This window comes from Strongylocentrotus purpuratus, unplaced genomic scaffold (assembly GCF_000002235.5).
Source record: "Strongylocentrotus purpuratus isolate Spur 01 unplaced genomic scaffold, Spur_5.0 spur5_scaffold_15, whole genome shotgun sequence".
Taxonomy (NCBI): Eukaryota; Metazoa; Echinodermata; class Echinoidea; order Camarodonta; family Strongylocentrotidae; genus Strongylocentrotus; species Strongylocentrotus purpuratus.
Genome location: NW_022145600.1, coordinates 29,669,365 through 29,691,262, shown reverse-complemented (window position 1 = coordinate 29,691,262; position 21,898 = coordinate 29,669,365). Strand labels below are relative to the sequence as shown.

General features: G+C 38.3%; 1 protein-coding gene across 1 annotated transcript in view; it reads right to left on the bottom strand.

Annotated features, from left to right (window-relative positions):
* The window catches only part of LOC100893416 (filaggrin), a 38,511-nt gene extending 16,916 nt beyond the window's left edge, over nt 1-21,595 (bottom strand). The window contains exons 1-4 of the mRNA XM_030986138.1: nt 21,390-21,595; nt 12,071-14,470; nt 9,875-11,009; nt 8,755-8,806 (exon numbers count right to left, since the gene is read on the bottom strand). Coding sequence (XP_030841998.1) covers nt 8,755-8,806; nt 9,875-11,009; nt 12,071-14,402 — 3,519 coding nt within the window. The 5' untranslated portion in view covers nt 14,403-14,470; nt 21,390-21,595. The remainder of the gene's footprint in view (nt 1-8,754; nt 8,807-9,874; nt 11,010-12,070; nt 14,471-21,389) is intronic.
* Between the last annotated feature and the right edge of the window lie 303 nt (nt 21,596-21,898).

The following is a 21,898-nucleotide window of genomic DNA, read 5'->3' as shown; positions in this document are numbered from 1 at the left end:
AAACATTTTGTTGAAATTTTGTTTACCAAGGGAAGCTTCATCAGCTTCAACGCTGTTCTTCCGAGGGCAGGGCTGTAATTATTGTTACCACGGCGATTGCCAGGTACCCATGTACACCTGGATGGAGAGTGGCATATGTGGATCAATGTCTCACCAAGGACGTTAGTGCCCGACCGAGGTTTGAACCCCCAAACCTTGGATTGAGAGTCAAGTGAGTGAACCACTTTACCATAACACCTTCACACGTCCACATACAGAAAAGACAGAGAGGGGCAGATTAAACAGAACAACTACAATGTTACTCAAGCAGCGTAGCAGAAAAAAAAGCAACAGAAGAAAAAATCTTGAACACAGCTTATTTAAAGTAAAATAAGTCTGTGCAATATAATAATAATAATAATAATAATAATAGCTCGTTCTTACATGTATATAGCGCTTTTCAGGACCGGAGGCCCTCTCAAAGCGCTAACTATAGGCTAACTACCATAATAGTGACTGTAATGTCCTTTGGCAAGATATTGATCTACATTTGCCACTCTCCACCCAGGTGTTAAATGGGTACTGGTAGGAAGAAATTCCTTAAAATGCTGTGAGCGTCGAATCGGCAGCCTAGCATAGCCGGGTAATGTTGGAGCGCCTTGAGGACCTTGCAAGGTCGATACGTGCGCTGTATAAGAATCCAATATTATTATTATTATTATTATTATTAATAATTATACAGTAAATCCTTACCAACTGCCCAAAAATCTGTGAAAATGTAATATCCAGATTCAAACAAAAAATGTGACAATTGGCAGATTGTATACTCCAACTTTTTTGTAATGTAAAGTCTGTAAAGAGCACTTACCTCAAAATGACATATTTTGGGATAGACTGACATGATGGCACTGACAATGTTCACTCAGATAATTAGTCAGTTTCATAACGAGAGATTAAAAAACCATTTCAGGCCACAGAGTTGTGACTGATCTGGATTAACCTTTTAAATTATTATTCCACAATTTGTGTTTTGGCTCAGTAAACTTTAGATTAAGATTAAGAGCCCTAAAAAATATGCCAGATAGGTGAGGGAAAAGATCAAAAGTTTCTGCACATACTGCATCCATGATATATTGCATTTGTATTATTATGTATCCTTTGAGGGTAGTCATGCTATCATGCTTTGCTTACTTTGACAACCCTCCTGTTTGATGTTTTTGATTAGTCCCAGCCAGCCTTACTTTATTCTACATACCGGTATATTGTTTTGTCATGTGTAAATTTGCAATCTTTGTTTGTTATGTACAGTGCGTCCCAAAAAAAACTATACACTTTTGAAATGGCTGCCGTATAAAAAATATAATATTCTTTGGGGAAAAGTTGTATATGTATGGAAAGCTCATAAACCCAACTTTCATATGACACCAAAAAGTTCGAAAATAATTCATGCTTGGGTGAGCACTGCTCACTTTTGTAAAGGGTATGAAAATTAGTTTGCGCAGGAATTAGCCTTCCAATTTGTGACAGGTAAATCCTTTGGAGCTTATGAAATTGAGAATAATATGACCAATTTATGATCAATTGTGATGAGTTTGGGTTTGCTACGTGAAATTTGTGGTTCATGGGATTAAAATTGTATGCATGAGTGAACAGGAATTGCATTTGTTATTACCGTATAGCAATGTAACTTTCTATGGTAGACTCAGTGGTGTTTTCATGGGAGTCACGACGGGGTGATGGTACATGGTACAGGGGAGGTGAAATGTAGGGTAGGACTTTGTTGGGTAGATTGGATAAGGGTCAAGAGGACGTGTATGCCCCTCCACCTTCTCTCTTTCTCTCTCTCTCTCTCTCTCTGCCCGGGTATGCTTGTGCACATCTTGACAATTCATTAGACAATCAACATTCAGCTATCAATCACTTAATCAACAATGTATCAGTCAATCGGTCAATCAATTAATCAATCAAGCATTCAATCACCATTCAGTATTTCAATCAATTTAATCATTCAGTCAATCACTCAATCTATCAACCAACCAACCAGTCATTTTAGCACTTGAGTTTCGCACAAGTAATACGGTACAGTTAAACACAAATTCACAAGTTTGTAAAATGAACATGTCAGTTTTCAATTTTACAACTGTTTCGTCCATCTTGTACGAGAAAAAAGGGGAGAAAATATCTGAAAATGGAAACAATGGCCCATATGTCCACCTCCTCTTTCGATGCACAATCTTGGTGAAGGTTTTTATTCACAGTCACAGATGTAAAAAAAGAAATAACAGTTTGTAACATGGAAATTACAACATGTACCATCACTCCATCCTGACTCCCATGAACACACCACTGAGTCTACCAGGGAAATTTACAATGCTACAATAAAAAATGCAATTCCTGTTCACTCATGCAAAAAAGTTTGGTTTAATAGACCATGAAATTCACTCAGCAAATCATGAATGTATCATATCACCCTCAATTTTGTAAGCTCCAAAGGATTTACCTCTCACAAATTGGAAGGCTAATTCCTGCGCAACCTAATTTCCATACCCTGTACAAAAGTGAGCAGTGCTCACCCAAGCATGAATTATTTTCGGACCTTTTGGTGTCATATGAACGTTGGGTTTATGAGCTTTCCATACGTATACAACTTTCCCCCAAGAATCATATATTTTTTTATTTGGCAGCCATTTCAAAAGTGTATAGTTTTTTTTGGGACGCACTGTATTTGTAAAAATGCAAAAGAAAAGAAAATCAAACAGAAATAAATAAATCAAATCAAATCAAATTTGATGCCAGGAAAATAAGCTCTAAATCCTTAAATTTGCAACAAGTGGACAAATTCAAATTTATAGTTTTTTTTTTTCTCAATCAAAATTGGCAATTTTGACTACATTCTTGCCTATGTATATAGTTTCCAGAGACATTAAATTTTATCTTAAAGGTAATACAAAGTTTTGGTATGGGGTCATGAATTTGGTTCAAATTAACATATTGGAAGCATGTGCTATCCTACAACATTCAGTGATCGTTGTCGCCGTTGAAATCGACCGATTAGTTATTCCCATTTGGAAATTATATATTACAACTACATATTCTGAGATTTTCATGTTAGCAGCTACCATTGTATGGCCGTAGGCGCTATTTGAAATTTATCAAAGTTTACTGGGAACACCGGTAAATTTTCATATTCAATTTTTCTCGAAAGCAGAAGTGTTTTAGGGGCTAAATGTTCTCATGCTTATAATACATCCACAGGGGCATCCAAATATATCAAAATTGTAAAGAATCACTATCCACCAAATTTTCAAAATTTCCCAAAACTTTGTATTACCTTTAACTTAACTTAATTATTGCTGTCCTGAAAGGGTTAATCAAAAGTCCTCTATTTCTCTTTCCTCCATCAATTACAATCAATGCAAGCCATTCATTTGCAACTCTTCAAAACATGGGGCCCATGTACCCCTGCAATGAAAGAAGCATTGTATATAAAAAAAATGCCCTGAAGAATTCTCACTTTTCCGAATGTACATGTAATAATCTGTTCTTTGGTCAAAAGACGCTCAGCTTATACTGTCAGGTAGTTTGTGCATGACACATGTTCCATTGATGCTTTCAAAGTCTCAATTGCCCCAAGGTTCAGAGTCATACAGATACCTATATACTGTTTTCACACTAGCAAAATTTTGCTTAACCCTGTACTATAGGTGGGGTTAAGGGGGGGAGGGGGTCCTAGCCCCACCTACACTGTATAGTCCGGGGTTAAGCTTATTCCACTTTCAGACCCGTTTTTACCAAAGTGGGCTAGCCCCCCTATAGTACGGGGTTAGCTGGCCCTGCAAATTAGCAGGGCTAACCCCGCAATTGTGGTGCAAACTCCTGCTAACACCGCAATTGCAGTGCCAAGCAAATGAATGAGAACAGAAACAAAAAATATCGCAGCTGGCCAGATGCAAAGTTAGGAGCCCACTGTCCAATCCACTAGTCCGGAGCTAACGAATTGCAGTGAGAACAGCGTGAATTTTCTTATTCCGGAATAGTCGCTAGTACGGGACTAAAAAAACAGCATGTGTGAAAAGCCAAAAAAGTTAGTCCGGGGTTAAGGATAGTACAGGGCTAAGGAAAGTACGGGGTTAAGCAAAACCAGTGTGAAAAGAGTAATAGTAAGTAAATATAGTTCATATCATACCTTACATGTATACGAATATACCATATCCTATAGAATACCGAAGTGCTAACCTCATATTCCCTCGTCGTCAGGTTACTGGTTCCAAACAACAGAGTCCTCACATGAGGTTCACCGCGACATCATTCAAGCAACGGGCTGGAGCAGAGCAAATTCAATGTTTGGCCCTCGTGTGATCACCACACTATTGTTTAGCACAAAACCAGTTGCGGTTGAATCCGACACTGCAACAGATGCATCAATCAGCAGGGCAAATTCAATGTTTGGCGCTGGGTGTGATCAGTCACCACACCACTCTTTAGCATAACATTTTTTTAAACCAGCAACCTTGCCACCTTGGCAAATACGACGTCACACTTTGGTACTCTTATTCATTTTCATTTGTTCATGGACCAATTGATGCCAAAACTCACAGACACATGGATGTCAACTTCCCCAGATTCCGTTCACACAATGCAAATTTCTCAACAGCAGTACGGATCATTAATCACCATATTATTCAGTATTCAATGCTATATGAGCACCCGCCCCTCTTCACTTTTCGAGGCAGGAGAGCAAATAATAAAATGCAGCCAAAAAACTATAGTACAGTGACAATCAAATACGTCCATAGCAACTGCCCAAGGTAAACGCACAAAAAGTGGTCTTTGTAGACAGGTGGTCACTCAAGCAGGTTTGACTACACATGTATTCCAAGATATCTCAGAGTGAGGTGGTAAATATTGGTTGATGTTGCTTAAAAATGAAACTAAATTCAATTTTCAAGAACCAATACAATGTTCACACTGATCGTTGAGAAAGCTCTTTTATGGTATTAAGTCTGTATGTGTAAAGGTCATATTTTAAGCTGGAATATTTGAAAACAAATTTAATATCCTGAGAGTCTGTTGACATACATAGTCTGCTATGCAATTCTTAAGATGAGAGCAAATATAATAATAATACAAAGTCCTCATTTCCCTAATCATGTATGTATCATGATACTGTGCTGCTTATCACAATATACCAGGGATGTACCAAGAAGCAGAGTGGGTTTTCTTCTTCACTGCAAACATATCTATAAAATACATGTTGATAGAATTGATATTTGGCCTAGATACCTAGACAAATGATAAACCCAAAGAGTAGTTAAAAATATATAAATGGATAAGCTAATAAATTGTTGCCCTAATTGAGGATACCATTTCTGGGAAGTCCTAGGTATTAAATCAACATCACCACAAAGGACTTTGAGATGATACTTATAATAGGTCTATACAGAGGCTGTTCACACCGCCATGAGATGTGCGGTCTATCGTAGCACCCCCTTTTTTTTAGCGTGCGCTAGACCGCGCTATCTCTCGTGGACCACCCCCAAGAGGTGCTCCAGTGGCGCGCCGTTTTGGCTCGCCGTGGCTCGCTGTTGGGCGGACCGAAACGACGTTGTACCTTCCAAACCGCAGAGATAGCGCGGTCTAGCGCGCGCTATCTCTGCTGGTGTGAACAGCCTCACAGTCTCCCCGGAGTTTTACGGTGTGCGTGCATGTAGCACAATAGGTGTGGTTCAGAGTTCAGACAAACAGTTTACGGTTGCTGAACAATTCAAAAAATATGAACTCACAAACTTTATTATCATACACTGTAGGGCTTGTAATACCCAGTACACACAACACAATCCTCCTGCGATCCAATTTTCGAAGAAATGGTGATTACGTTAGATATGGAAAATCTGACAAACATCATCTTCCCTATTTAGGTTCTAAATGATGATTAGAATACCAACAACCTGGATGTTAGAATAAAAGTTGAATCTGCTTCAAATCGTAGTCAATCAGACTATTGGTCTGATGTCGCTACGATTCTGAGCAGGTTTAGCTCTTCTAACTTCAAAGAAGCTTGAAATCCCTTGAAATTTCGATATTTTTAATCTTATGACTACCGTATTTGCCGGCAATAAGGCCGCATCGCCGCATAGGCCGCACCCCAATTTTGACATTAAAAAAAAAAAAATGTCGGTACCGTAGTTGTATTTCAACCCTTCCCTACAAATGTTGATGTGACCAAAATCACCGCCTTAGACCGCTCGGCCATCCCGCACTGATACTACAGCTTGCAGTTTTTTCTCATGTATACATTGAGCCTCTCTCTTATGCATTGCGCCATAGGTTTGCTCACGCAATCGATAGGCTTTAGCTACGGCAAAAACCTAAATCTAGATCTACCAGTTGCGTTTGGTTGGTAAGTTATGAATTTTATTTACGAGATTGGCAAAACTTTGCCCTTCATTTAATAAATATAACACGTAATGGTCGGTAAGACATGTGTTATTCTAGACAATTATTCTAGAAATGTCCATCACCTTTCATTGTTGTCCCATATGTACAAATTCGTGCTGTGTTTCATGGTTTTGACTTGCAAGTTTTTTTTTTTTTTACTCTTTCGCCGCATAGACCGCACCCCGACTTTTTGATATTTTCTCTTCCAAAAATACTGTGGCCTTTACGCCGGCAAATACGGTATTCAGATCCTTGATCATCAGGATCATGGATGCTAATTGCAAATTCTTTCAAAGTCGGATTGTATTCAGATCGAGTAGTGTGCGATTAGTTCAAAGAGAAATCCAGCCCAAATAGACAACTACTCTAAAAGTTTTAACATGCTTTAACATGCATTGAGATCACAACGCACAACATTTGAAAATTGGCATGAATTAGAGGCTCCCCAAAATTTATCAAAACACAGTTCACATTTAAAGCTGCTATCATTTAACATTTGATTTGTTTTTCTATCCCTCTCTTTCTCTCCTCAGCGTAGACTGTCAAATGGCTCCATTCACACTGGTCAGCTACAAACTGAACCTCAACAGGAAGACGACTCCATCTTGTGCTCTGAAGAGTGTTCAAGTAAGGAGCCAGCATAATGTGTCAATGGAAAAGAATGCACAACACTGGTCAGAGCCAAACCACTTGAAGACATCAGTGTGTCCATGCTGAAAACACTTCTCCAAACTCCTCAAAAGAGATTTCCTGCACAGCATGAATGTACATGTACAACTCCATCCAAGAAAGCCCAAAGAGCGGGAAGCGGAAACCAGAAAAGGCGTATGATCAGCTGTCCACCATGAAGAGACGACTCAAGACATTTCCGACAAATCACAGAGACTAAAGAAAAAGGTTGATTCTCTGCAGGAAGTAGTGAAGGCACCGGAAGAGAAGAATTACTTGATAGAAGAGGGGCGGGAATTGTTGGAAAAGACATGCGATATCCCAGCAGAAATAATGAAGAGATGTGTCAAGTCAAGGAGCAAAGATGTAACTTCCAATGAAAAGTATTCTCCTTCTCTGTGAGCTTTTGCCCTGACCTTAAACTTCTACTCTGCGAGGGCATATACAGTTACTATGATTTTTTTTTCCCAGACGAGAGAGAAAAAAAATCCCACAAACAAATAAACATTTTAGTGTACCTGATGGTTGCATCTAAGTGCACCAATTGCCAAAACAGGTTGTGCTCTTGATATCAGGGGTTCCATGCAACCATACTGCAATAACACCAATACTACAACGCTGATAACACCAACAACAAAAAACAATAACATACATGTACTGTATTCAAATACAAGCTTCAACTTCAAATATTACTGCTATTTAGAGATGTCCTTTATCACAGTTTAAAAAAAATCTCAGTAAAAAAAATGAAAACGACTTGTTGAGTTCTTTTCGAGTAGATTAGTTGACGCAGGTGTTGGACTGATATGCGCAAGGTTTTAATGTTATCCTGTATTTTCGTTATACATGTACTTGTACCCCTGAACTGATTTATAAGATGCCAGGTAAAAAAAGGATTTAGGTTGATTTTGTACATTCTAGCTAGATACATTTTCTTTCTTTTTTCTTCAGGAGATTGGTACAATTACAGTTTTCACCTTCACTGTACATGTAGCTCGAACCAAACCAAACATCAATCAAAAGGATACGCGTACATATGGACCACACATAGACCAACTATATCTTAGATCTGGGCCCCGTCTTACAATGATTTGCGATTGATCTAAATCAATCGTAAGTCCTCCAATCAATCGCAAGTTTGCAGTCTCCTATCTCTTATGTACAGAGTTGCGATTGATATCAACTTTTTGTAAGAGTGGGCCCTGCCCTTCTATATATATATTAAGATTTACAAACTGGTTTGAGAACTGTCAAAAGCAAAAACATTCACTAGATTGACTCTTCTCATTGAACACAGGATGTAGGTCAATTTGCATGAACATAAGTAGTCCAGAACAAGTGCTTACATCTTTGTCACAAAGAAATTGTCAATATCTTTTTCTACATGTAGGATGTTAATAAAACCTCATCAATTTGATTTTGCAATTAACATCATCAGACACATGGGGCATTCTGGGAGGTTGGCATGCTGCCGAATCCATTCACACACATGGTAAGGAAGATGTGTTGAGTAATTTGTTAATACATGTAGCTATTCTGTAATAGGAAACTCATGTCTCAAGTATGCAAATCTATTGAAAAACACTTATGCATAGCAATTTATTACAGATTTCAAGTACATGTAGCAGCACAGATGGAAAAAGTCAGGCTAAATAAAATAGTACTTACATTCAATGGAAATGGGTACGGCTTGGAAGGTGTCCCTGGTACTGGTACGTTGCTGTAGAAGAAAAAAAAGAAGATAAAAATAAAAACAATGGTGAAAATATATTCAATCTAAAGGTGGAGATTAACCTGAAAGGTAGGTGATGGGTAGTAAATGTGCCAATACATATTACTTCAGTGTAAATATAATTACCTAACGTACTGTAATTTAGTGTGGGCGAGAACGTCTAATAATTTATTAAAGCCCCTTATCATACTTCAAAAGCAGGCTGTTCGGTTGTGCTGCAACGCTTCCTTCAGAGCGCATACCTCTTCATTATTTAAATCCTTAAATTTACTCAAACTTCCAGATATTCTTTCTCAACGGACTTTATTATTTATGTACAAACTCCAAAATTATTTGCTACCAGTAACGTTTTATGACAGTTTTCATTTGAACTCGGATGTCCACTCCTTTAATACAAGAAAAAAAAAAAGACTTCCATAGAAACAAAATTCACTAACTCATTTTTGCAAAATAAATCAATTAGATATCAAGGTCCTCACAAATGGGACTCCATGTCAAGTTATTTAAAGGGTATTAAGAACCACAACGCATTTAAACTTAAACTGAAAAGAACAATACTTGCCACTTATTGATATATTGAAATACATAATTGATTCATATATTTTGTTAGCATGTAACATTATTATTAATGTATTGTATTGTATCGTATTTGATCGTATTGTATTGTATAGTATCTGTATGTTTTTATGTTTGGGGTTGCTCGTTTACAAGTTTTTAACTTATTTTAGCAATCCCGGTATTTATAATGATTTCATTTGTAATGATTTCATTTTGATGTTTTTTATCTTTTGCCAAATAATGTGTGAATTTTAATTTTGATTTTTGATAATTATGGTACTTGAAAGGGGAAAAGGAGACCAAAAGTAGTCTAAACTTAGTATACAGTAGTAACGTATTTTCAATGAATTTAAAATATAAAAAGCGGTTCTATTTATCAAAGTACAGGGCCAGGTTAAGATATGAGTATAAAACTGTGATTATTATGAAGAAAAAAAATCCTCTTTCACATCTCCGTTCAAATCATGTTTATATCTGAAAGGTATTAGAAGTGCTCACCCAATCCGACAGACTTCCTTCATGAGAGTGGTTGGTGTGTTTGCAGGCTGACTACCATCCGTGCTGTCTGAGCTGCTCTCCTGGGTATCCTTAAAGTCCCCTGCATTCATGCAGGCATCAGGCAGACTCTCACTGTCATCAAGGTCTTCATCAGAGCTCCCTTCCTCTGGCTCTCCTGCAGGGTCAAGAGTGTCTTCAAGCACTTCTCCATTTTGCTGGTCCTCCCTCGCTTTGGTTTCATGCAACGGAGAGGATGGTGGGTGTTCTGAATCTCGCAGTACAGGTGCCTCACCTTTTGGCTGAGGACATGTATTCTCTGACTTGTTGGACTTCAAACATGTTTGGGGGACACGTCCTGGTTGGTCGTTACCCATGACGCTTATTGTAGGAAGATCTCTCTCCAACAATTGCTCTTCATTTGAAGCTACATTTCCATCACCTCCCGATGTCTCCGTTGCCTTTGATCCATCACACCCATCTTCAGCAGGACTGTTCTCCGAATGACCCGGCATCAAGTCACAAGGATCTGGTTGGGATAGAAGTACTGTGTGCTTGGCATTTGCTGGAGAGGGACAGCCCTCCGATGATTCACTGACCATGCATTCAGCTAAGGTATCCATTTGTGGATACTCCTCTGTGGCCACTGTCTCTTCAAAAATCACATCCTCCACTCCAGGAATGTAATTTGTATCTCCAAATGGATACCCCTCTCCTGCAGAGGATCCAAAAAGTGTTGAGTCACTCTCATTCCCGTTGTTAGAGCATCCTGGTCTGTCTCCTTGAACCGCCGCCTGCAGCCTCTTCCCGATCCTCCGCTTCAGCTTGGAAATACTGCCAGAGAACTTGGGTGATGCTGTGACCTTTGACCTTCCATGAAGGCCCAGAGGTGAAGAGGAATCTCCTGGCTGGTCAGTTCTTGAGGGATCAGAGCTCAGCTCCTGAAAGAGATTGGCCACACCGGAAGCTACACCGGACGAGACACTGGATTCACTTAGAGCAGCAGAGTCAGACATAGCATGCCTGAGGGGTATGTCATACTGCAGTGGCGCTGCATGACTGTTCGAAACAGATGTTGTTTCTGGATCCGATGAGCTGCACAATGGAAACGCCCTTCTCCTTGGTTTATGCTTATGAGCTGCAGGCAATTAAAAAAAACAAGCCAAGCTCAAATTAAACATAATATGACAGATGGTGCAATTAACACAATCTGTAATGGTAAAATATTAAACCATCCTATCAATTTAAATAATGAAAGAAATATAGGGGCACAGTGGCACACACAATCAGCTCTCAATATTTTATAATTTATACACATGAAGGCATTATAATGTAAGGTTTGGTGACTTGATGTTGTAGACAAATAATTCTCCTTGATTCATTATAATATCACAAAGATATTTCTTCTAGTGTTGGTAAAAGGGATCCGGTAACTTTGTCTCAGATTCTGAAACAAAATTCTGGATTTAGCTAATAATGATAATTATAAACATTTAGGTCAGTCAGGAACCCCATGACTTTTACAAGCCGATCGCCTGTGTGATTATCAAGATATTTATGATTGGTATTACAAATTTTGAAAACCGTTCGCCTGACGGTTTTCATAACACTACAGTCTATTGGGGAAAACGAGTACATGTATGGTAAAACCGGTCACTCAAAGATTTTTACTTTTTTGAGGCACTTCTTGATCATTTTGAAGCGCAATTTTTTTAGGGCTTCAATATTACACCATATGACAGACACTGATAACACGTAGGGCCGTGTACATGTATCTCAGATTTAACATTGTTAAACGATCCCTTTAATGTTATGAGGTACTGTAGTTAAAGGGAAACTGCCTACATACATGTACTACATTACGTAATGAAAAGGATATACTATTATTCATGAAGTTGTTGGAATCAACAAAATGTACCATGTATTATGAAAAAATGCTGATAAACTGAATGCATGGTGAATAATCAACATGAACTTATGCACTATGCACATTGGACAAGCAAATATAAATTACTCTTGTTAGTTTAGGAGGTCTTATCTTCTCTGTATTTTTACCCAGCCATCATACATTTCTGTCAAAGTTGCCAGGCAGATATTTTAAGTTATCAAAATGTTAAATGGGTATTGTGAAAATTTCATATATTTCCAACATTACTAGAAATGAAGATAACCTTTAAAATATGTCATGGCTTTACTGACCTTTCTGTTTCTTTCCTTGGAGAAAATTGTGCTTCCTGGCCGTGTTGACGATGAAACTTGAGGACCTTCCTAACCTCCGAAGAACATCCTCTGTGAGAAATATGCTTTCGGACTTCAACTTTAGCCTTTTGAGAGGAATATGAACTGCTCTGGAAGATGCTTCAAGGCGGAGACCTTTGACGGACTTCTCGCGAAACTTGTGGAGATGGTGACTGCCAAGAGACTTCTTGGACAAATGGTGCACTTTGCGGAATGACAAGGTTATGTGCTTGTCACTCTGTTCTGAGCTGCTCTCCCTGCCTTTAAAAGTGCATGTGTACTGGGGTCGTTCCGGTGACTGTGCTTCCTCTAAGGGGCACTTTGCTGCTTTGGGCTCCGCTTTGGACTCCACTTTGGGTGATTCAGTAGTCTTTGACTTTGTGTTTAAAGAAGCATTGAAAAGTCTTTCTACCTTTTCTAGCGAGATCTCATCCATGCTGTTTGAAGATGAAGGATTCCCACAGGATTCCAAACTTGCATGGGAATCAACTGAAGACTGCTTGCTCAGTTTCTGTTTCTGTTTCTTTGGTGTTGCCGACAGTGAAGCTTTGAACAAGCGTTTTACTTTTTCTTCATCATAGTCACATTCAAATGATCCTTGTTGCAGGTTGCGACGTGAAAGATGCTGCTCTGAATCACTGCCACTCTGATGAGAATTTCTTCTGATTCTTTCCGGCACCCTATCAGTTATTTTACCGTCTGGGGTATGCTGTCCATTGCTCAAGTTTCGCTGTGCCATGTTCAAGAGTGCCCCGTAGCTAGGAACACCCTGGTGTGATGAAGATGGACTACTGTTTTTCCTTTGCAACTTTTTTCTTTTCTTCAAGTGCAAGTCTCTGCTGCCCCCACCGTGTCTTTTCTGGCAGCCACTACTGTCCACAGAGCTGTAGGACGATCTCCCTACAGGCTCCATTCCAGATGTTACACCACTGCTGCCATCGCTATAGATTCGTTTAGCCCAACCTGCCTTATCTTGGACAATAATGAAGCTTGCTCTTGCGTGATCTGTATTTGGTGAAAGAGTTTGGTCATGTGTCTTTTGCTTCACAGGTTTTGAAGAAGTTAACTGCTCATCTTCTTCTGAAGGAGTCGAGTTCAACACCCACAGCATGGTGTGTTTCTTTTTGCTGGCCAGGATCTTTTCTTCATGAGTCACGCCATCCATGATTCTACTAGATTCACTATGAGATCTTTGTCTCTTTGCCTCATGGGTTTTCTTCCTGTCTGAAACAGCATCCACCTTACCGTGTCTGACATTGGATTCGCTTTGATGTCTTGACCTGGGTTGTGGTACCGATTGTGATTTCCTGTTTCCTTTCACAGTATCTACCTCATTGGTCTTTGAAGAAGTGCCACTTCGATGTCTTGATCGCTCCTGTGACTTCTCTCTGTCTTTGACAGGATGCCCATGATGGTGCTTTGCGCTACATTCACTTTGATGTCTTGATCTTTCCTGAGATACGTGTGATTGTTCTCTATCTTTGCCAGTATCTCCCTTATGGAAGATGCTGCTCGATTCACTGTGATGTCTCCCTTTGGGATTGGACGAGTGGCGTGATTTAAATCCATCTCTGACAGTATCCACACTTGAACCAGGTTCAGTACGATGCCTAGACTGAGAATGAGACCTTGAATGTTCCCCTTGTTCTGTCACAGACTTTGCATGTATTGACGCAGGTGACCTGTAATTTAGGTGCATACTCTTTCCTCTTTCACTAGATAAAATCGGCTGAGATGAACTGCGATCTTTAGATTTTGGAGTACTGCTTGATTCTCGATTTTGTCCTCTAGGAGGAGTTTTTAATGACATCTCTCCTCGCTTGTACGTGTGGGTAGTATTCACAATCTTTCGCCTACCCGTCGTCTCATGTTCTGCTGGAGATGAATGATAATGCTTTCCTGGACTAGTTAATGGCTGACCTTTAAGCCTCGGGATAGATGGTTTCACAGGCGACGAGCTGCTGCATGCCTGTGATGTGGTCGACTTCATCACCGCTCTCTTCAAGGAAAACCCTTGAACGGGACTCCCTTGGACCCCCCTGGCACTACGATCATGAACAGAATTCAGACACGCCCCAAAAGAGGACTTGCTCATGGAACTCTGGTGAGGTTGTCTTTGCTCTCCATGAGAGTAAGGCAAATGAGTTCCCTTGCCATCACTTCCACTAGCAGATGATGGTCTCTTGGGGTTGCTTGAGGCATGGGGTAGCCGGTTGTTCTGGTGGGTTTCTTGAAGAATCTTCTCTCCAACCCTCTCTGTAGGAGGCTGCCTCCCTGACGAGTCCATGCTCATCGAGTGTCGCCAGCGCTGTAGCTTCCTACATCATGAACGTGGTACTGTTGAATCCTATATGATTTAACCTACCAGCAAAAATCATAAGAAGAGAAAAAGAGAAGAAGAAGAATAATTACTATTGCTGACCAGGGTTTATTATTCATAAAAATGATTGATTTGTTTAAACATATTTGTGGCTTACACCCAGTAAATAAGATCGATCTAATTTACTGGGTGTAAGCCACAAATATGTTTAAACAATTGAAATTTCTCCCAGGAAGCATTACATTTATAAAAACAATTGCTTTTCATTCACATTTTTTTTTCAGTTAAAAAGATTGAAATATATTTTGTTTGAAGTGCAAAGTCATCAATATTTTAGATGTCACAGTGGTTAAAATACTATTGGTTGAGATATGACTATCTGAATTAATATTCTCCCCATAGGAACTCAGTGTTATATGCTCTGGCTCCTAACCATAAGGAGCCAGAGCATATAACACTGAGTTCCCATAGGACAAATATTTATTCAGATGGTCATATCTCAGCCAATACTTAACATATTCAATTGGTTTTCGACATTTGGACATTATTTTTGATGCTCTTTCGGAAAATGAAGAAAAAATTGAGAAATTCTAAAATTAGATTTTTGATGACGTCACACTTCACCACTCTATTACCTATCGAAATAAATTCATTCGAATGGGCATATCTCAGCCAATACTTAACATATTAAATTGGTTTTAAAAATTTGGACATAATTTTTGATGCTCTTTCGGAAAATGAAGTTCAAATTTGGAAACTCTAAAATTAGTTTTTTTGATGACGCTGAGACGCCATAACACAGCACTAAGGGTGTGTTCAAGCGACATTTTTTCGCCCTAGTTTAAAACACGGTTGCGTTCAAGCAATTTCAAGCGATTTTGTGTCGGTCGTAAAAAAGTTGACCTATACTTCCAGGGTCAGACTGCACAGTGTGATGAGCAGTGGCTGGGCTCTCCCGCGGTAACCATGTTTTTTAACGGCGTTTTGATTTGTAATTCATGTTTGTGATTCTAGCTTCAAAATATCGCTTGAACGCATCCTAAAGCATTCCAAGGAATTTCTTCCTCCCAGGTACCCAGGTAGAGAGTGGCAATATGACTTGCAAAAGGACATTAATGAACCATGTGAACCATGTGAACCACAGTCCGGTGACATATACACAAGACCACATCTTCTCAATTGAACTCAATTATTCGATTCAATATTCAATTCAACCTGTCCTAATGTAACCAATTTCAGTGCATAGGTCTCAGTGAAGTGCCTCAAAACAAATTATTCCATTCACAAACATTAAGGCTTGTCCTACCTTACAACACAGAATTTATACATACCGGTAATGCATTCTGACTATTGAAATACAATTGTTTGCCACAGGTGAATGAAATAATTTGTAACGTGGCACGTAACAAAGAGTTATGTATTACATTTGATTACGTTACAAAATGGTTCTTTGTGTAAATTGTTTTCAGACAGGTCCTCTACAATGTTTTTTTTTTATCTGTAACCCATTGATTGTCAACTCGCTGTAATTCACGTTAATGTTAACTACATGCATACAAGTACTCGACGCCAGACACTTGAACCCTTTGCAAGTGTACACCATACAAAGATCGCTATCACTTCCTCAAACACAAGTGACATATTCAGGTTCACGTACATTGGAAAATGTATTTGATAAATTTTGCTTCACACAGGTAATATCAGGTATTTACTCGTACAGGAAGTAACTGACATGTGAGCATTCTTTTGTTGTTGAATTTTCCATTCTTCCAAAGAATAATCAATAATTGGGAAGTGTGGTGAATAACCACATTTTACAGGGAAGTATTAGTGTAATATTACAATTTATAACAAATACCGGTAGTGTAATTTTTCACAATGCAGTAGGTGTACATCCAGTTAGCCAAAAACAGTTTTGTGTCACCTTTTAGTGACATTCTATTTGCATCTTTTGATTCAGGAGGCTCTGAATTAAGAATTGCACATGAGCACATAGTGCCAAAATCAATGAAAAATTTAAAGTCCATTTCAGTGGCAGTACACTAAGTGATTTAATCACAAATTATCACCTCATTATTATTATTATTTCCATTTGCAAATTTGCAATTACTTGTTGATTCTTTTGTACTTTGCATAATTTATACTGTTTCTTTTTTTTATATACATTTTCATTTTTTTTCATAATATGAAACATTGGAAAATACAAATAATTGTTGCCAATTTGAGAAGTAAAGCCGATTCATTTTGACGTTTAGCAAACTCTGAACTGCTACAGGTGTATGTGTTATTCAATACTCGCTAAGTATACAATACATCCAGATTCATGTGAATTTTCCTTTGAGAATCTGCATGCACTGTAAAACCTGATACTTTGCCATCTGGTGAAAGTTTTGTAATTGATATCATTGTAAACAAGAGTGATTTTTTATAGCAAGAGACTTTCACAAATTGTTAAAATACATTTTTATATTTTTTACATTTTTCCACTGGAAAAGCTTACCCCACTTTGACAGGGATGACACAAGACTATATTAAAGTGTAAAATAAGGTGAAAAAAAGTGTTTGTACTAGTACTCGTACTACTTTGTACAATTATGCAAAATGTCTTTGAAAAACGAATTACCTCGTAAACACATTTTCTGGTGTACATGTACAAACTACAAAATTGTATTAGCAAGTCGGCTTCATGCCTACTTGTAAGATGCTTTCATAATCATGCAACACAACCTCAACGCAGCCTCCTCAGGCATCCATTCTGAACAACCTGTTACCATAGTTACTAGCTCACTCTTGTAGACATGTAAACACGGCTTGTATGAAAGGCTTGAATATCACCAGTTTCACAAGAGTCAAGAAGAAATGAGGGCCATCTATCATGTCGGTTTTTTATTGCATGTGTGATGGTTCACAAAGGTATTGCCTTATTGAACATTTCACTATGTAGAAAAGGCAAACACGATTGCAAATTTATACAATAAATCAACAAAAGAAAGAAAATGATAAGATATATTGTAAGATCCACCTTAGCCGTGACGTACTAAACAGGCATGACGTGAGCATTTGACTTCTTGTCATTAAGATATTGGATTGGATTTTTTGCAATCTTTCTTTTTTAACTCATTAAAGGCATCGGTAAACAATGTTTCCAGTTTTACAAATCTGAGATGCATGACCCGATGTGTTATCAGTGTCTGTGATATATGGTGTAATATTGAAGCCCTAAATCAAATGCGCTTCAAAATGAGGGAAGTGGGGGGGGGGGGGCAGAACAAAAAATCAGAAGTAAAATAAAAAGATAATAAAACCTGAATTGAATCACAACAAAAATAATATTATATTCAAAGAAAAGGAGTGTAAACAGGAATTAAATTTCCTAAACATTATGCATGCCCCCATATTTATCAATGGAGGATTTGATAATAGCGATACGCACATATCGTGGAAATATTGTGGGAGGATGGGAAAGGGTGTGTTTTTTATCATAGGGGTGAAAAGACATGAGCCCCTAAATACTGGTGTAATAATGGGGGGGGGGGGGGGCTTGGGGGGCAGTCCCCCTAAATAAAATTCAAACATGGTTCATTTCCAATTGATTTTCCACAATTTTTTTCTGAGGTATGTTTAAAAAGAGAAAGAGAGAAAAATGACATACCAGTGTCACAATACGGGGCCTCTGCCCTCTGGACCCCGCGTAAGGTGGGCCCCTGCTCATCTGACCGTAATCAAATGCCTAAAACTCCTGAGCTTCATGGGGCTCAGCCCCCTGCCAGTGTCACAAATAAGGTATCAAAATATGCTCATCTGACCGTAATTAAATGCCTAAAACCCCTGAGAGCTTCCGAGGGGGGGGGGGGGGGGGAGGGGGGCGGTAATGGTGGGGGGGCTCAGCCCCCTTGCCCACCAATTAGTGACCTGCCAGAGTCACAAATAAGATATCAAAATAATTAGAGAATCTATAATAATTCATTTACTGAAATTGTAGATAAGATACTGTATACAAACTGATGGGTTGTGGAAAATTGGATGAAAATGTGATCAAAATAAATTTTGTTAGGACAACTCTTTTTTTAATAACTGCACACTATGAATTTCATATCAAGACTCTGAAACTGAAAACTGCAATTTTCCAAGAAATATTTAGTTTTTTACCCCTCAAGGCCTCTTAATTTGGAGTTTTACACTGAGATATTACATGTACAGTACAACTATTTTAGTCCAAAACCATAATTACTTATTTTAATTTTAAAGGTAATACAAAGTTTTGGTATTGGGTCATGAATTTGGTTCAAATGAACATATTGGAACCATATGATTTTACAATATTCAATGATCGTTGTCGTGGTTAAAACCGAGTCTGAAGTGATGAAATTGTAAATAATAAACTCTTTCCCGGTTTGTGGTATAGCTCCCTCTCAAGACTGATATATAGTACTTTAGCTTTAAAAAATTGTTTGTTGACTACAATCGACCGATTTGCTATTCCCGTTTGGAAATTATATATCAGAACTGCATATTGTGAGATTTCCATGGTCGCAGCTACAATGTACATGTACATGTACCATGGAATGGCCTTAGGCACTATTAGAAATATTTGAAATTTACCGGGAGCATCAGTAAATTTCGATTATTCAATTTCTCGAAAGTAGAAGTGTTTTAGGGGCTACGTTTTCTAGTGCTTATAACCAATCCACAGGGGCATCCAAATCAAAAAAATTAAGAATTACTATTCCTAATTACTATCCATCCAATTTTCAAAATTTACCAAAACTTTGCATTACCTTTAAAAAGAAGGTTGAGTTCAGGGAAGAGGTGAAAACTAACTTGTACGCATTATCATTGTTATTATGCAAGTGTGGAAGAAGATCAGATAAAACATGTTCCTGAAAAGCATGGCTCTTCAAATGCCTTCATATAACATCGTAAAAATTGGGACGGATTTTTACTCCACGTGTTTGTGTAGTCCCATAAACATCTTTCTGTGTACAGTGTTAGTAACTTTACCAAGACTTGGCCAAATTTCATCATTTTGATGATTCCAGAACCTTGCAATACACACGAATACTCATAAGCTAGATGATCAACCTTTTCTGATCGGTTCCACACCGTTTCTTTCACAATGCAATCCCATGACCAGAACTCACCTTTATCTTTAACGTGATGAGTTACTCACCTGGGCCTGGGGAGTGTTTCACAAAGACTAAGATCGACTTTAAGTTAGACTTAACTTCATGCCACTTGTTTGATCTCACCATTATGATCTTTAGATAATATTTTTTCCTTCTACAATCTACATGTAAAATAAATTATCAGATAAATGTACATTCTGTAGATTTGAGACGATTTGTACGTCCCTTGAGAGACCAATGCCAGTAAATGGTGAGAGAAAACAGTGGCATGAACGGCCTGCCATAGTTAAGTGCAACTTAAATTCGATCTTAGTCTTAGTGAAACACTGCTCCCCTGGTCTTTTTTAAAATGATATGATATGAAATTGTTTAAGTGCTCAAACATGTGGAGCAATGTGTGCAACTGTACATATCAAATACCTTTAGGATTGAATTTCCTTTTTTGGATAAAACTTTTTTTAAAGATTCATGTTCTAGTGATCAATTACAATCTTTCTAGAATTATGTCCAAAGCTTCACATGTCATTTAATCCAATCTACACACAGCAAAAACTCAGTTTCAGGAGATTACTTGAACTCCATCCCATTTAAGATTACTACAATGAAACCTGTATATTTAAGGGCCACTTTTGCAACACTGATGTATCTTGCGAGCTTCTCTCCATTTACTGAATTTGTTCGGTACATACAAATTCATCAACTTTCATTTCCTCGGTTATTGATGATGGAATAAAACATATTTGCCAAAAAAATGAATGTATGCGGTATGGTTAACAATTTTGTCATTTTTACAATTTAATTTTTCAGTATGATTGGTCATTGGGTGTCCGGACCCTCACAAACAGCCTTCTCTTTTCCTTCAGATTTAACAAAAAAATTCATCAAAGAGCATGAAACATCGTGAATATTTGTCCTTTCATATTGGTAAACGTAACTTTGTATTAGAAGATTTAGGAAATATTGCTTATAAAATTGCTGTTTTAAACAGTCTGGATACACAAGCAACGTCTGGGTAATACAGGGCAAATGGGAGGGGAGCAAGATACGTCACAGAGTTGCCCGATACTATATAGCACCTTCAACAATTCATATTAAACTTTCTCATTTTTAATCATTTTTTGCTCAAAGTCAAACTAGTCTATCACTCATTCGTTCAAATCGTTTCTCTCATTTTTCTGCTTTTATGTTTTAGTTATTGATATTAGACCCTATTTTATTTTTACAACAAACTAATTATCATGGTCGACTTTCCCTTCTTGATCTTGGCCTTGGCTTTCAAAAGTTCCCCACAGGCCACACCAGACATTTAGACTCTAATAATAATATTTATTTCCGTCTAGCCAGGCCGAGCTCATCTTCAGCTCAAGCGAAACATAACAATAACATTGTCATCACAACTAAATACTAGCTCTAGAGTCTGGCTTCAATTCAGCATGATCTGGCAGTGGCACCCAAACAGAAACACATCATAGATTCTAGACCTAGACTAAGTCTCTTCAATTATTCTTAACAATAACATGAATTAAACAGAACTAGATTATAGATTTTCATTTCCTTTCAAAGAACATTCTATCTAACTTTTGATCATAAGTTTGCATACTAGACCTACTGACTAACATGATTAACAACTTTATAGGCCTAGACCTAGTCTACATGAAGTTCATACATTCACATTGTCGTCGAGTCTTATTAGGCCTAGGCCTATGTATTATTAATTAGCATGCATTGGCCACTACACGAATTACTATGTCTACTTATGTGTTGCTGGTGGTGCGAGCCTAATTAAGTAGATCTAGACTAGATCTAACGTTACGCGTCAACATGAATTACTTACGAAATTACGAGATAGATCCCTCGTTCCCTGTGCCTATGATTAGAACGTTTATTCTCTCGAGAATTTAGACCTCCCAAGTCTCACTCCGTTTTAGGGACCTTGGAAGACGACCTCTCTATTTTTTGTAGCTTTAGACGTGGTCGATTCGGATTTGATTCAGCTTTACATGCAAATAATTTGTATACAGCTAGCGTACACAGTGCAGTGCCAGTGGCCCTTGCTAGGTTCTACGCGTATTTTGCATTGCACATACAGCTCAGCGCCAAAGAGCTTATATTTAGAGCAAAGGGATTCTACGTACTTTCGTAGTAAGCGTAGTACGTGTGGATTTGACCAAAGTGAAGAAAACATAATAGTGCGGTATGGTATGTAATTCCGTAGGATTTTTTTCTCCAACGTTGATTTTTTTTTCTCGCTGTTTTGGCTTTAAAAGGGTGCCAATTGGCCAAAAATGATGGGGTTCAAATTTTCAGACCCCTCCTTCATTTCCTGGGGGGGGGGGGTCCATA